Source organism: Cupressus sempervirens, chromosome 7 (assembly GCF_028749045.1).
Source record: "Cupressus sempervirens isolate cs-2001-9-10 chromosome 7, ASM2874904v1, whole genome shotgun sequence".
Taxonomy (NCBI): Eukaryota; Viridiplantae; Streptophyta; class Pinopsida; order Cupressales; family Cupressaceae; genus Cupressus; species Cupressus sempervirens.
In genome coordinates, this window is record NC_143124.1 from 872,735,544 (window position 1) to 872,752,286 (window position 16,743).

Genomic DNA, 16,743 nt, shown 5'->3' on the forward strand with positions numbered 1-16,743 from the left:
AGGTTGTTTGGATGCTCTATCAACAAATTGTTTTACATCATTCTCTTCAAGAATCATCATGATTTTGAATTTCCAAGCATCAAAGTGTTCTTTCCCATCAAACCTGTCCTCGGGTCTGATTGTGTATGCCATTGAAGATAGGAGATAGTTGCTAGATATATATGAAGTTTGATTATTGAATTTTGCATAGCCTAGGTTCGACTACCAGAGCTCTGATACCATGTAAAGTTTCTGCAAATATCCTCGGACTAAATATAGACTGAAATCTACCTTCTTTATCTCCTTATAGTTTACTGAGAATAACTTCAAATTATAGCCTTTAATTGAATTAGAGATATAACTCAAAATTTTGTCTTCTATTTCTGCAATTCGAATGAGGGCAGTAATGATTAAGGAGCAAACTTGTATTTAATCTTGTGTGTCCTTATACTTCATCTTTACCCTCTATAAGTATAGGAGTCAAGGAACATGTCCTTAGAAATGACATGTCTCTTCCACAAATCACTTGCCTAACCTCTAGAAGTCGGTGACTTTCTAAGGGTAGTTAATATTAATTACAAACACAAATAAATGTTGTTAGATTAATACTAATACAACCTCCTAAGGATAGATGCCGATCTTGAAGAAGGAATAATGCAAAGACTTGGTCCTCTACTTATCATGCTATATCAGATCTAATCGATCTGTTATCAGATCAGGATGCTTAACAAGTTACAGATTTAACACTACATAGCTTTTCGTATGGGTTTTTATTCATGTCTTCAAAGATTATAATTGATTTAAGAGAGGTGTATGACTTTAGAAACACATGTAACTATGTATAAGCCATGGCATTAGTTGTTTTAATGAGTTACTTTACCTTTTTAATAACCTTGATTTCTCTGCTGACAGGTAACTCACCAATCTTCAGAATGATGAGGAGTCAACTCAAGGCTTTTTTGAGTCACACACTGATATGGGCTCTGGCAACGTAAGCTACAATGGTCCAGAATCTGTTGACTGTCATTACACCCCTAATCCTGCAACCCTGTCTATTGATTTTGTTCTGAGACAACCAACTCAGAGCACAAATTTGACTCCTTTGGCAAGGATTAATGCTGGCCAATACTCTCCACCATTGAGAAGTATGACTTGTAAGTTCTGTGGGGACATCGTGTTTAAGCAGGAAATACTCCCGGTGATGTTCATGATTGAATACGTGGATATTCAAAGCATAAGAGTCTGTGGTTCTAGGACAGCACCATGTCATTCTTGTGGCTGGCCAATTATGCTCAAAGAATTGGATCTTCATAGAAATGCAGTACATGAGAAAGTGGCATCTGAAAATGAGAATTCTGCTGGTTCTATATCATACATGCCACCAGATTCTGAAGGTGCAATTAATCATTCTGTACCCCAAATTCCGATATTCCCTTCACAAATAAGCAGGTCTACACAAAGTCAAAGTGCTGAATGTTTGGCATATCCCACTGTAATAAGACATTTATTGGAAAGAATCTTATTGATAGTTGAATGCTCATTTAGACAAGGAGCACTTCACTAATATTGCTCATGATAATGTTTTGGAAGACACCCCTTCAATTCCAGATGATTCTCTACATACACAAGATATGCATCTAAGAACAATGCTTGTGTCTTGTCCCATTTGCGGCATGAGCATCCATAGCGAGATGGATTGAAGCCAATACAATATAGAGTCAAAACAGTGGGTTGTATGAAAAGGATTTTTCTTGCCTGATATTCAATGAATCCTGACTCTCTTAAGAACTGGATCGCTTTCCAAGCTCTATGGGTAGATCTGGTCCTAAACATATGTGCACGCCTTCTAGCAATATCCGATACTTGGGCCTCTGAAAGCCCACATTCATTGAGCAAAATTTGGGTCATAGCAATATTTCGCCGCTGCCTGTAATCTTCTTTTCCTTCTGTTTGTGGCTTTCCTGTTATGGCAATCGACAAATTTGAGGTTAAGAACAATAAATGCTTTGACAAAATTCCATATGGTATAGAGCACCTGACTGGTGAGAGAATACATTTGAGGGACAGCATCTTACAGGCATTCACCAGACCAAGCCCTCTGCTAATAAAACCCTAGACAAATAATCCAAGATGCAGATCGCCCGGAAGAGAGCAAAATGCTTGGAAAACAAAGACGTGAACACCAAACCTTGTACCACAAAGTACAAGGAAACAATAGTTCAAGTGTAGGCAAAACAAATTCTTGCAAATTACATGACACGATTGCAGTAAGAAATGAAGAACAGAAGAACATGCCTGCACACAAAGTTTGAACAAGATACAATGATCAAAGACCAAAAGAAAGGACCACCTGTAACAAAGAACAACAAAACAAGCAATCTGCAACAGGCAAAACCAAAAAGATCTCATCCTTGAAGATTCTATTCCCTCACAATTCTTGACGACAAAAAATCCACATAAAAACCATTAAATGGGTAAATTCAAAAACAATTTCCACACAAAAGGCACAACTCTAGAAATAATTCAAACAGACCTTTGCATCCACGCAGCAGATGTAAAATCCTTAAGCCTAAACAGGTGAAAATGCTTGCCTATTCCAAATGAAAACAGGCTAAAAAGTTTAGGACTAAAATTAAAGATAGAACGCATGGGTTTTATAATCAACAGAGGCGGTGTATTATCCACCAAAATGGCAGTCGGAAAGAGATAGCTACAGATCCCATCTCAGTCCTCTCAGAAAACCCTCCAAATACAATCTGATGTTCTCGTTCGTTTGGCACATAATTTTCCAAAGGTTTTGGATAAAAAATTAAAATGCAAGTTGCTGTCGAATAGTTTAGTATAAAATATTTTAAAAAGGAGTTGAGCGTGAGACAGTCAACATGGGCTGTGCTCACCAAGCCTATCGGCCAAATATTGTATCAGAGTTTGGGGGGCTTTGCCATCAAGACCCACATCAAGAGCCACATTGAAACTTGTACGTGTGTGCATCAAAAGCTGGGCAACTTACCACTAGCAAGCATATTTGATTTAAATTTTGAAAAAAATTCAACCACTGTATGCTCTCACCCAAACCATTCTGAGACCTTAGCGATCAGAAAGTGCAAGAATTTGTTCATGAATATGGGGTTATTGTCTAGATTATCAAATATTCCTGTTTAGTACATTAACAACCAAAACCTTAACAATCAAGGGAATATTTATTATTAACCAAAAAAAATGATGCAATGAATCATGAATAATTTAATTATTCAACTTACCATGGAAATGGGAGGTAGACAAGTAGACATATCTAAATCTTCTATATGCTTTAATAAAAATAAGGTACATTCATTTCTGCACAAAATGAAAATCTTCTGCATAAAAGGGGCATCTTAACTAAAATAATGCCCTAGCATTTCTAATCACTGCCTTCCAAGAAATAGATTTAGATAAATTACAAATTCATTCTTCTCTCAAGACAGAATCCCTTTGCAACCCTGCACCTGCCATCCGATGGACCAATGCCCACAGAAGACTAGTTCAACAAGATGTCTATAAATATCCATCCAAAGGAATAAAGCTTTGAATAGAAGTAGAATGAGGTCAAATATTAAGCAAACATCATCATCATGTTATTTTCTTTTTTTCCGACCCTTTCCTAGCTGTCCAGACTTGAAAGCAGATTCTTGCTCTTGTAGGAAAGCCATTGCTTTCCTATACTTCTCTGCTCTCTCTTCTTCTGCCACAGCCCTCTCCTGTGCCTTCACTTCCTGCAAAAAGTAATTATCCTTGCGTAACTCACGAGAAGCACCCTTTGCTTCTTGCTTAATTTGGCGCTGCAATTTCTTTCTCTGTGCCCTTTCTCTGTCAGGGTCGTAATCTCTCCCGTGCACAAAACTGTCACAAAATTCAAAAATTAGTGTTTAACCCTAGACGGTAGACACCATCAAGTGTCAATACTATGAATGATGAATCAAAAATAACAATTTACATTGCAACTAAAAGGCAAGAAATTCCTACATGAGCATAAAAGGCATCAACAAATTCTATGTGAAATATTAGTCTTTTTCCTGAAACATTTCTATTGATAGAGCAACATATTGACCCTGGAAGAATTTCATAAAAAAAAAAAAAGCTACTTTGTGGAATATAAACAATGGTAAAAGGATAATACAGTACTTTTCTTCAAATCTTGGATTGAATTGCTTTATAGGCACTGGCTTCTGCATTCGCATTCTTAATGGCTGTCGTACGATATGATGCTCCTCAATTTTTTCGCTTATTAGATGAGCAATGCCAGTAATTAATGTTTGGAGAGCCTCTGGCATGTTATTCTCTTTAGCCACTTCATGTAATAGAGGTACAAATGTTGCAAATACTTCAGGAAAAGAGGCAATATCATGATAAATGTTTACAAAACCTCTCAATGTTTCTATAACAGAATAAATAATGCCAACCCTGCAATTTACATGCAAAAGAACTGAAAGTTAATTTTTTATGGAACATACAGACTCCTCCACCTTGTAGTTATAACCATTGGGAAAGTTATTAGCCTCAGTAATTGAATGATTTTTCAGAATGATATGTGGGCATATACATAATAGGAAAAATGAACTAACCTGTATGTATCAGATTCAAAAAGGGATGAATTATCATCAGCCTCCATGATTGATGTGAAATCCAATGGAGGTAAATCTGATACCCTACTAGAAATACAAAGCCATGGCCTGAGTCCTGAATGCTCCAACATAAAAGTAGGCAACTGATGCTCACAACCAAAGAAGAAAGGTGAGCCAAATATACTAGCTGCATCATGTGTGGCAAGCAATGCGATATTGTAAACTTTATTTTAAAACCTAGCAAAAGTTCAACAGGAATACAATGACTGATTGTCATTTATCTCAGATATCCCTTAGAAAGGCATAGAAAGTTCTTAAATAATGTGCATTTCAGTAAAGCAAAACGATTAATGCAACATGAATCTACATCTTACTTTAAGTTCAGCCCTATTAACCAGGGTTTTAGAAGCTACTGCTGATATCAATAGAGCATGCAAAAAATTTATAGCCTCGGGGCAAAACCTTCGAGCTTCTCTGGTTACCTGCATCACATCACATTTTGAGATATTTGCAACAAAATTCGGAGTTTAAGATATTATAGTTGTCTGACTTTGATAGAAAAGAAGTGAGTGCAGCTGTATTCCTTGTTCCCTGGCCTAATCATCTATTTTCTGTCCCTGTGGAACTCATTATTGTATATTTAAATTAATCATATTACCTAATATTTAATTTTTATATTATTAAGTTATTTAACCATTTTAGTTTATAATATTTTGCCTATAAATAATTTTTAGCTTACTTATAATTTTTAGACAACAAATTTACAATCAAGACATACATATGTTAGCTATTAGTTATTTTTCAAGATAGAAACCTCCCTTCTGTTCCTTCTGTTTCCCTGCAACGAGTTGAATAGCCAAAAAACTGAATTGTGAATATAAGATAGAAATGTATAGCATTGGACCACATTGACTCTGCATTCTTTGTGCTTGATAGGAGCCCTTGCAAATCCTTTCACTTATAAATGACTTTTATTGCTACTCAAAAACCATCAATGATCTGTGATATTTGAACCCTTATTTCAGAAATGCAGTCCATAGCATATGTCTATTAGTATGCAATAATACTCACTGATAGGAGCATTGAACATAAGAAAGTCCCAACAGCAATGTCCCGTCCACAACTGACAGGGCACCGCATAAGACTTTCTGACATTAACAGAATGGCAGGAGTCATAACAACATGTCGAAAATCAGAGGAAGGAAATATCAGTGACCAAATTCGCAATAATAATAATGTCTTTGCAGATGGCCAGCGGTTGCTCTTATCTGTAAACAAAAAATGAAAATTATTATTAATCTCCATGATATAAGAAATTAATCATTACTTAACATACAAATTGTCTTTTGTGTTTTGCAAAATCTTAATAATTAACAAATATGTTGCAGCCAGCTCATATTTACAAAAGAAATTACATAAACCTCGGTTACTAAGATCCTCAGTAATCTGATTCCGAATGTGGATGAGACGTTGCCGTGCACAAATGGCTGCATAATATGGTATTTCTAAGCTGATCTCCATTAGAGGCTGAACCAGTAAATTTAACTTATTTAATTTTACGGGTTTTTCATCTGCAAGAACAGCAAAATACTGCAAGAGGACACCATAGAACACCTGCACATAGAATGATTTTTTTGGTGACAAGATTAGCATGTCTACTTTTCCCATGCACCACAGATTCCAAGTGCAAAGAAAATTTATATAACACCCATCACTATGACTGCTGGCTTTGAAAACAAAAGGAGAAAAATCATTAGTGTCCAAAAACAACCAAAACAGATCAATGGGATTTAATGGGAAAACCAATATCAAAATCAAGAAAAGGATGCCTAAAGTATATGGCTAGACATCCAGCCTCTGAAACTAAACAAATAAAGTTTATGAATGAAAGTAAACTCTGCAATGAATGTAAGCCAAAAAGATGTTAAAATCCCAAGGATTTCTAACCTTTCAAACTATAATGAAGGACAAAAACTTGAATTACATGGAAATATTTGGAGAAAATTCAAACCCGCTTGATTACATTGAAAGCGTGCAAAAAGTAAAAATGATAACCTTACTTGCATCTTATGACGATTCTCTGCAGCGAGGCTAATAGCATTGCATACTCGAACACGACGAATGGCCTCAATTATCTGATCATCTGACCGATTATGCAACAGAGACCTTAACTCTCTCAAACTATTTGGAGCTTTTATAACGAAGGGTAGAGTTTCCATTTTATCAGCAGAGACTATCTGTTGAGCTGTGACATTTCCTTTTTTAACCTTGTGTGATTTTTGGATTTGAGTTTCCATTTCAGTGTTATTCTTTATGGATTTCTTCAATTCTTCTGCACTCAAATGATTAAACATCTCTACTTTTTTCTCACTGTAATCATACTCATCATCACACTTCTCCCAATCTTGTTCATTTCGTCCTCCTTCTGAGTCACTACCATCTTCGCCACCCTCATCAGCTTCTTCCGAAGCAGAACTACCATCATCTGATTCATTGTCCTCACTATCCTCTTCGTTTCTTTCAAGAACCTCATCCACCCAACCTTTCTTGTCCAATTCTTCATCTGAAAAGAAAGAGTCACCAAGATCATCACCAGATAGCATTTTTCTCATTTTTTGTGTTCTTCCTGTAGTGTCATTCTTATTTTTCTCATCATTGTCATCATCATCAGAATCCTCATTGTCTAGCATTCTTTTATTACGCTCTTTCTGGAAAAGCCGGGCATATTAGAAATCAGTCAGCTATGAGCCAATTAAATCAAATAAAGCAAACAGTTCAATATTTTTCAGAGTTTTCCAAAAGATTTAATTTCAAGTACAAACCCCAAAAATACAAATTTAGCTGTTAAAATTCATTGATGACAGATTATACCTCTAATTCTTCAAGTCTTTCTCTCTCATTCTGTGCAATTTCTTCAGGATTTTTTGTCCTTTCAGAAGCATGTCCACGAATATCTAAAACCATCTCCCTTACAAGTTTGTCATAGTCATCAGGTTTGTCCTATACACCAGATAGATATGAGATCAGCATGTAGAGAGTAAAATTCGCATACTTGCCCAATTTTAAATCAGACATTGATAATGGAGCACATCAACATACTAGCAGAACAGAGATAGGTTTTGGGTCAAGAAACAATAGCAAAAAGAAAGTAGCCATACCAATAATGCATGCAATGATAAGGAAAAATACATTAGTTTGTAAATTTTGAAAAAATATACATTAAACTTGAATTTCATTTAACTAAATCCCCATCACAAGCATTTTGTCACTTGATCTTCATTTCAGCCAAAGAATATATACTGCACAAAAATCAAGCTAGAGTATTTCCATATGAAGTCATTAAATGTTTTCTATCAAAATTATACAATATGCTGCTCCACTGTTTGAAATTCCATAGTTCCACGGAGTTTCCTGATGGACATGGTGTGGGGTCAAGTTTCGGAGATAGGGGGATCAAGGTCCTAAACTTAAAGACAGCAAGGGAATGGCAGTGAAGCAGTGGTGGGGTAGCAGTGCTGATAGACAAATTGAGGTGAATTGACATCTTTAAGCCAAAATATACAACATAACATCTCTGAAAGTGACCCATATAAGGAAAATTATTTTTTGTGATGTTAAAGGTTGCAACTAGTATGTAATGCCATGTGCCATACAGAAAGCGACCTAATGGCATCCATGGCCCCCCTAAGAGGGACACGGTCTTTTCAGGGAGATGAGCCCCGGTGGAACATAGTGAAATTCAAAATAGTCATAAAAGCAGAGCTTCTAGTTCTAACCATCACCTACACAATATGAAACAGAACAAGTTCAAGTAGTAAAACTTCATTGCTTTCATAGAATTAAGACCAATGTTCAAATTCCTAGAAGCAAATTTAAAATTATACATAATAAAATGTAAAAAAATGTTGAATGTTAAACTGTGTAAACTACCACATCCAATTCTTTTTGTGGCATATCACAACATATGAGAACAGGTACAATTTCTAAGTGTCTTCGATGTTAGAGGTATATACTACTCAATTTTGGCATCTAAGCTGAAGGGCAACCCACAAGAGGATATTAACTAATCAAAAAAACTATTATCTACAAGAATATATATTTATAAAATGTCTGTTCACAAGAATTCTTTACACTAAAATTACAAATTTTTAAAAACATTTGGGGACAACACTCACCTTTGAGGATTCCTTTTTCTCTATGAGAGAAAAATTTCTTTCATCTTTGAACCCCTTAGAACTATGCTTGTTCAGTAAGTCTTTTAGCCTATCCTTATGAGGACGCATTAGAGAAAGTAATCCCTCAGATTGAGTCAAAGCAGTAAAATCTTTATCCAACTTCTCCTTGAGATCTTCGTCTTCTTCCTTTTCTTTAGCTTTTTGGGCCTGGAAAATTTATGAATGATTATTGATTATGAGAAACAGTTATCATGATGTAAGAATAGTTCAGAATGAATTGCATGAGAACATCATTGCAGAAACAATAAGGTAGCTCAGAAAAACTGAAGATAATAATGTCAAAAGCCCTAAACTTTAAACACGCAATATTCATATATAAATCATTAATACACACCCAACATTTTTTATATTCCTGGTAAACATAAAAATGCTTATTTCTAAACCTTAAAAGACCTAAACTCAATTTAGGGCAAACATTGAGGCTACAAAAATTTCATACTGAGACATAGCAAATCATGGCGGTTTCCTTAATGTTGTGTAAACTTCCATCCTTCAGAAATTGCATGTACTTAAAATCTGAATAACAAGTTTAAAAAAACTATGTAAAAAGATCTTTAGTTATGAGTCATCTGCTTACCTTATAGAATTTACTTTTAGCAATAATCTCCTCCATGATTTCCTTTTTAGATTTGTGTTTCTGCAAATAAATGCATAAAATTTTAGAAACGGATATCAGGATCAAGTAAGATGACATAGCATAATATTAATTGAAAATTTATTGAGTGTGAACAAATAAGAAAATATACTATGAGAAAACGAAATTAAGCTCCATCAGTAACTCAAAGAACAAACCATTAATGAAACAACTCTTTTGAACTCAGAAAGCCGCTCTTTTCCATGTCCATGACTACTTCAGGAACTACTTGGATCACTCCACTATAATTAATATCTTTCTCGAATTTTTCTCACTATAATTAATATCTTTCTCGAATTTTTCTCATTTAGGTCCACCCCTATTGTCTTTCTTTGTCTTTTATCTCTGTGTTTAACTGCTATCAATAGCATAGTGTCTAGTTCTCTTTTCTAAGTGACTAAATGTCATAAACCTACTCTGGTCATTTGTGGATATGACACTAACCTTGCTACAAGAAGACATTTTCTGCTTGGAAGAAAAAAGCTATATTTGTAATATATATGAGGGCCTGTGCCTATCATGTGCCGACCAAAAATCAAAAATGGAAAGTTGCAGCAATATTTAAACTGGATTCCCGATGGTTCGCTTATACATATAACAGCAATTTAAATAAGAAAGTCATTTAATATTGATTAAGGGAATAATGATCACTAAATGAAGAAAACATTTCAAAACAGCAATAAGAGATAACTAAAGCTCAAGAGCTGTGACTACTTCAAGAAGACAGAGATGACAAAGAGTTGTGAGTTCTCCCTTGTAATCGAAGATATAAAAGGGAGAAGAAATCATTTAAATAGCACATCAAAGAAGATAAATCAGCATTCAAGCTAATTAAAATTATGAGTTAAGAAATTTATATATATATCACATAGCAGTTACATATATATCAGACATTGTGGTATGAACATAATGCATTATCATATATTTTAGAATCTTAGATAACTCATATATGTCTTCATTTGATAAGAAGCATGAATGTATACATATTCTATTCTGATAAAGTATGATTAATAATGAAGTAGGAATGTATAAATAATGTGGATGTCGACTCCTTTAAGCTCATAGTGAATCTCGGCCCCACTATGAAGGGGAGGTCAGGCATATGAGAAGGTAAAGTAGCATTCGAGTAGTGGTAACTAATTTAACCAACCATTTGAGGTTAGCGTGAAACATCAACAGCTAGATAATTTTTCAAGATCACAAAACACGGGATGTAACACATGGTATCAAAGCAGGTCGATGGGATTCCATAAAATTTGGCAAATTTTTTAAGAAAATTTTGAACCTCTTCCATGTGGGAATTTATTCATGAAATTTATTTTTCTTTTTTTTTAAATAATCATTGGACATATTTTATGAAAAGTTTGTGATTCATCTTTGAAGATTTTTTGCTGAAAACCGCGAGCCTGGTCACAGGTTTTGGTCATATGATTTACTAATTTGAGAAAGAGTATGCAAATTTTGTGAGTTGTATGTACTTGCTGAAGAACACAAATTCACTACTAAAAGGGGGCGGGTGGGGCAGGAGGGGGTATGAACTTGTAGTGAATAAACCTTAGTCCAATTTTCAACTTAATTCAAACTTTAGGTTATTGTTTCAAGTTGATTTGAATTAAACAGAACATAAGAACATTACTAAGAAACTAACAACAATGCACAAGCATGTTACATGGAAACCCAATTCGGGAGAAAACCACAGTGAGAAGTGCTGCTAGGATCTACTGTCCTAATCTTGCCTCACAAATCTTTAATCCATTTACAACATAAGGTTTTCAACCCAAAGGAGCAACAACCCCTTTTTCAGAGCAACAATTCTTTCAAGAATTGAGCACCCACTAAATCAGTTTGAGCACCAACCCCATGTCAACTTACAAATGATTTGAGGAAAAAATTAAATTAAATCTGAAGCCAAATTAACCTAATAAGACTTCTGTGACTTCCATTATAATCACTCTGAAACCCTGATACAGTAAACTGATTATGAACAACTTTCCAGAACAGAGAATTCAATTTGAGACATATGCAGCTTCCTTGCAGATTAAATCAGATAAATATAATAGGATGAAGATATCACAATTATATTATATATAGAATGAAGAACGATCTGCTCAACTTATTCTGAAAAATTCCTGTTACAGTGGATTGAAACTGAAGCAATCTCTCTAATCATGAACTTAAAATCTGAACACAGTACTGTAAAAGCTTATTTTGGACTTTGAGTGAAAAATATCAAAATATAAACAGAAAGATGTATGCCTGAACATTTTATTGTGTCTATTATCTTTTCAGACCATCTGAATGATCAAAAATTCTCTTCTTCAACAATGCTTTCTTCCTTCATAAGGACTTCTAGTTTCAGTTCTCCATTGTGCTTTTAAATTGACATTCAACTATTATTCCATACCAATCAGAAATTCGTGACTCTCCATGAGTCGTGCAGATAGTCTGAGTCACCAAGTCGAGCAGACCTTGCCGAGTTTTTATGATTCGGCACGAGTCATAGAATATGATATATAATTTCATATATTTATTATTATAAAAGTATATAATTTCAAGAGTTTTATCGTCTTGTCAAGTCATTACCGAGTTTTAGCCAAGTCACGAGTCAAGTTGACCTTGCCGAGTTTGAGCCAAGACCGAACCTAGGAACTCTGATACCAATATATCCCATTCTCAGATTAAGACCATTATGTCTTTTATTCAATTCAAATCAATTGACATCTTGTTAATGAACAGAGGAATAAGAGACCAACCGAACCAATTGTGTAACAAATAATGGTGAATATTATTAAGTATATTTAGTGAATATTATAGTCATTTCTAAAAGACAAACTTTTTTCCACGATGACCATAGTAATTCACCCGCAATTTATCACAACACATTATTTGACAATTCAAAGCGGTGTTTGAAGTTTGTAACATGGCATTAACCATCATAAGATAGGAAACCAATCCTTATCTGGCATATGGGAATCAAAATCAATTTGAGTGTTACTTATAAACACATCAAACTGTCTCCTGGCACCGTTTGAAATAAGGTTTGCTGCTGAGATATACGCAAAGGAATAAACAAAATTTTCTGTAGCAAGTTGCTGTAACCAAACAAACACAATTTGTGGTCTCTGCATCGTGAGGATTGCATTGTTAGTGTTTCCCATGTGCCACTTGACGTGAATTGATTGTGCCATCTATCTGAGAGTCTTTGATATATACTGTCGCTGAAATCATCATGTACAGATATCGTGAATTATATCTGATATATACTATCATCAGTTACATCTCTAATATACTGTCAATAGAATATTGATTATCCATTTTTAGAATGTTTGTTCACCCAAACAAATCATGTGCAGAAGATTATAGAGGATTAAATTATTATTTTCAATTAAAGCTCTTGATATTAATGACACCTAACACTTGCATGTTGCTTGCATTTATTTGTTTGTTGCTTGCACGTGCATTTAGTGAATTAGGTGTTGCTTGCACATGTTGTTTTGTAATAAAGTCTCGTGTTTTTTCACATGCAGGTTTCTCTGATGCGTTTTCATAATTTCTTCCTTTAAAAAGAATCTTGATGGGTTTTCATCTTTTTTCCCTTTAAAAAACTATGGGTTTTCATAAATTTTCCACTTCAAGATTTTTTAATGGGTGTTCATAATTTTTCCCTTAAAAAAATTTTGATGGCTTTTTATTATTTTATCCCTTACCAAAATTTTGATTTTGTACTTTGCAAAGTTTTGTGGGATTTTCTTGTCAGTTGTTTACTATTTTTTTCTAAAAGTGATTCGTAATCTTAGGTTTGGCAATGTTTTCCTCAAAAATCGTGACTTTTGCAATCTATTCTAGGGCATCATTCTCTTCTACAAAAGTTTGGAGGGTTCGCACATTTTTTCTTCAAAGTTGTGCCAATTGTTTGTGGAGTCTCTGGCTAGGGGGAGGGCCAACTCTATTATTCAACACCTAGTTGGACGTTTTGTGATGATTTTTGGTCACGGGTTCAGGATATACTAAGAGGGTTATAGGCAAACTCATCTCAGTGGAAGAGTCGGTGACAAGCTCAAGTCTCTTACCTCAAGGCATTTTGAAGAAGGGGGCAGCCTTCTCTATTTTTTAGAATGGATTTTGGCTACTCTTGGTCATCGACGTTCTACAGATGTAGGGAGGAACTCAATAGTAGCTGAATGTTCTGAAGAATTTATGACCACAAGACATGTAATCTTCTACAAGGTAGTTAGACGACGACCATTAAGAGGGTATTAGAATATTGTAATGTTTCTTTAATGTTCATTTTAGTCTTTAGATTATAAGATAGTTTCTATATTAGTCTTTAGTCTAAGTTACCGGTTTGAGTTCGGGTTCGAAGAACTGGTTCGCTAGTACGGCAAAATCTTGAAATGAGGTGTGGGTTCATTAGTACAAAAATAGTTAAAATTTCTATATATGTATGTGTGTGTGTGCGTGTGTGTGTGTGTGTATATGCAGCCTAGAAAAATGAATTATGATTAGAATGCTACATAGTATCATTAAAACAACAAAAACAATATCAACTTGTAATATTAGCATCATACATATTATCAACACCAAGCTATTAAAATAATATTGAGTTCAAGTATCATTGTTTAGACTTTCAACAATTAGAACTTTATGCTAAGTTTCAATCATCTAACGGATTATCTAAATCTTCATCTTCTTCTTCTTCTTCATCAAAGGCATTAGTTGGATCACAAACATTGTCAATGTTATTGGGATCAACTGCACTAATAACATTACTGCTTTCCAACTTGTCCAATGCTTATTACTTTTTCATTGTGCAAAGAGTGTGTTTGTTTGTAATTAACATCCTGAGCTTCTTTGTTTGTAATTAACATCCTAATTGAAAAATGTTATATAAGTAGCCCGCAACTCCCTTCACCTATTGAAGATGTTATTTAACATTTCAAATATGATTTATCACCATACAAAGATTCCAATTATTCAGACAAGGATCATTATCAGCAATTGGATATATACAATTCACTGGAAGAAATCTTGAGGGCTAGTTTAATATGATGTAATAAATATTTGAACTTCAACAAATTTTGTTTTGTAATGTTAAAAATATTTATTCAAATTCTGTAATAATTGTTTTCTGCACTAAATTATAGAATGTCCCCAATGGAACAATACCTGGTTCACACTCAGTTTACCTAGGTCTGCCCTGGTTTGCCCTGGTTTGCCCTAGGTTTGACTTGGAGGAACCAACCTGCTTGGGTTTGAACGCAAGTGGAACCCAAAAGGGAACTAGGACCAGGATCAAGAACCGGTTCGAAATTCGCTTGGTTGGAAGGGCCAAAGGGAGTACTGGGTAACTAAGTCTTTAGTTCATGATTGTTTTTTTTAGAAACATCATCTTTGTAAATGTATATAAGGAGATTTCATCTACTATGTTTAATATAGGATCAATTTTCTATAACATACAACACATTTTGGATATGACACCTGTCTATACCAAAAAGTATAATACATTTCCAGACACGACATATGTATTTGGATTCAACATCCTATAAAAGCCTTGGCAGAACCTAGAAGAAAGTGACCAATAGTTGCAAAGGATTTGAAAGTTTGTTTAATACTTGTGGTTATAAGATTTAGTCTTGCAATGCATTTACACTATATATTGACAAAAAGTGTTAATCAACAAATGACCAAATGTTTGTCAAGATGAACCATTGCATGAAAACATTGAGGACTTATGAATCTCATATAATTAATAAAAATTATACATACATTCATTAACAAGCGTAATACATACATTTTCGCTCTATATAAAATATCATAACTATCTAATAAATGTGTCATTTATATAGGCAAGAGCCTATAACATAACGGTAAATTGTGAGCCTCTTATCGAAGAGGTCTTGGGTTCAAATCTACTTACGTTTATTAAATAATAATAATTAATCACAACACATAATAATTAATCTTGGCTCGGCCTCTTACCGATAAAAACAAAATGTCATTTACATAAAAAAAAGGTACTCGCCAAAACAATCATTGTAACTATTGTCGTTATGTCGACAGTTTCTGTTCTTATATGTACAACTATTGGAGTGACAATGTACAATGCATTGGAGTACATCTTATATGTTTGTCATGTGACAGATATTAAAGGTGAGTACGATAAACACCTTGTTTCTTACCATGAAAAGTAAGAGACTATCAAAAGAAAACAATCACTTAAAGTTGAATATAAGTTGTGTTGTAAATAAGAATGTGTTGTTTTGTATATTTTATAACAATAAATAGCTATCTTGTGTTCAACAATAGGTTCAATTATGTTGGATATAAAAATTTGAGATAATAAGATTTTTGGTTACCAAAAGGTATTGAGATCATAAAGGTTGCATATATGTTATATTTTAAATAAGAATATGAAGTTTATTTTTATCATGAAGGAGGAATTGTTTGTTAACCAGTGGAGATCACAAAGGGGACCACCCATTCAACATATCAACCTAGAACCCGCTCATTCAACTAAGATGCCACAATGGAGGTCCCAGAGCCACCACTCCGGATTCCAACTTAAGATGTAACTTTGGGGATTTGAACATGGAGCTACCTCATGAGAGCCTTATAACCTTCCGATTTAAGCACACCCTCATCCACAATTAAATAGGATGTTGTTGCCAGAATAAATGATAATCATTCTTTCACCTATTTGGGACTCCCTAATATTTTAGTCAAATCCTTAAAAAATAATTTTAAGAACAATTTTCACTGGATGTGCTGATGTGGTGAATTGGATGAAGTGACACCTCCAAACCTTAATTGTAACTAGATGAGAGTTCATTTCACATTTCTTTAAAAAAAGCAGAGTTCCTATAAAATTTCATGTAGCCTGTGCATGGTTGCAAAATGCATCTGCACAACTACTAGCCCCTCTACCCTAAAAAGGTCTTTCGAAAAACATAATCAATAAAGAAAAAGTCTTAATTTATTTTATTAAATGAAAAAACTAGATGAGAGTTCATTTTACGTTTCTTTAAAAAAAGTAGAGTTCCTATTAAATTTCATGTAGCCTATGCATGGTTGCAAAATGCATCTGTGCTACTGGCCCCTCTACCCTAAAAAAAGTCTTTAGAAAAACATAATCAATAAAGAAAAAGTCTTAATTTATTATATTAAATGAAATTAATAGAGGACAACTACATAGCACGAGCAGAAGCAAGATCGAAGACTCATTTCTGGTTTTCAGGTGACTCATTTCAATTTCATTTTGTACTACATTTTTCAGATGGAATTTTACTATGCATTT

The 16,743-nt window shown here is 34.2% G+C and overlaps 1 protein-coding gene and 1 pseudogene across 1 annotated transcript in view; one reads left to right on the forward strand and one right to left on the reverse strand.

Annotated features, from left to right (window-relative positions):
- The first annotated feature begins 955 nt into the window (after positions 1 to 955).
- On the forward strand, positions 956 to 1,718 carry LOC149550231 (uncharacterized; annotated as a pseudogene).
- A 1,548-nt stretch (positions 1,719 to 3,266) lies between these two features.
- LOC149550232 (uncharacterized) overlaps positions 3,267 to 16,743 on the reverse strand; it is an 89,524-nt gene continuing 76,047 nt past the window's right edge. The window contains exons 5-14 of the mRNA XM_089793328.1: positions 9,393 to 9,452; positions 8,756 to 8,962; positions 7,452 to 7,580; positions 6,641 to 7,288; positions 6,002 to 6,194; positions 5,652 to 5,848; positions 4,955 to 5,062; positions 4,581 to 4,723; positions 4,141 to 4,419; positions 3,267 to 3,858 (exon numbers count right to left, since the gene is read on the reverse strand). Coding sequence (XP_089649454.1) covers positions 3,594 to 3,858; positions 4,141 to 4,419; positions 4,581 to 4,723; positions 4,955 to 5,062; positions 5,652 to 5,848; positions 6,002 to 6,194; positions 6,641 to 7,288; positions 7,452 to 7,580; positions 8,756 to 8,962; positions 9,393 to 9,452 — 2,229 coding nt within the window. The 3' untranslated portion in view covers positions 3,267 to 3,593. The remainder of the gene's footprint in view (positions 3,859 to 4,140; positions 4,420 to 4,580; positions 4,724 to 4,954; positions 5,063 to 5,651; positions 5,849 to 6,001; positions 6,195 to 6,640; positions 7,289 to 7,451; positions 7,581 to 8,755; positions 8,963 to 9,392; positions 9,453 to 16,743) is intronic.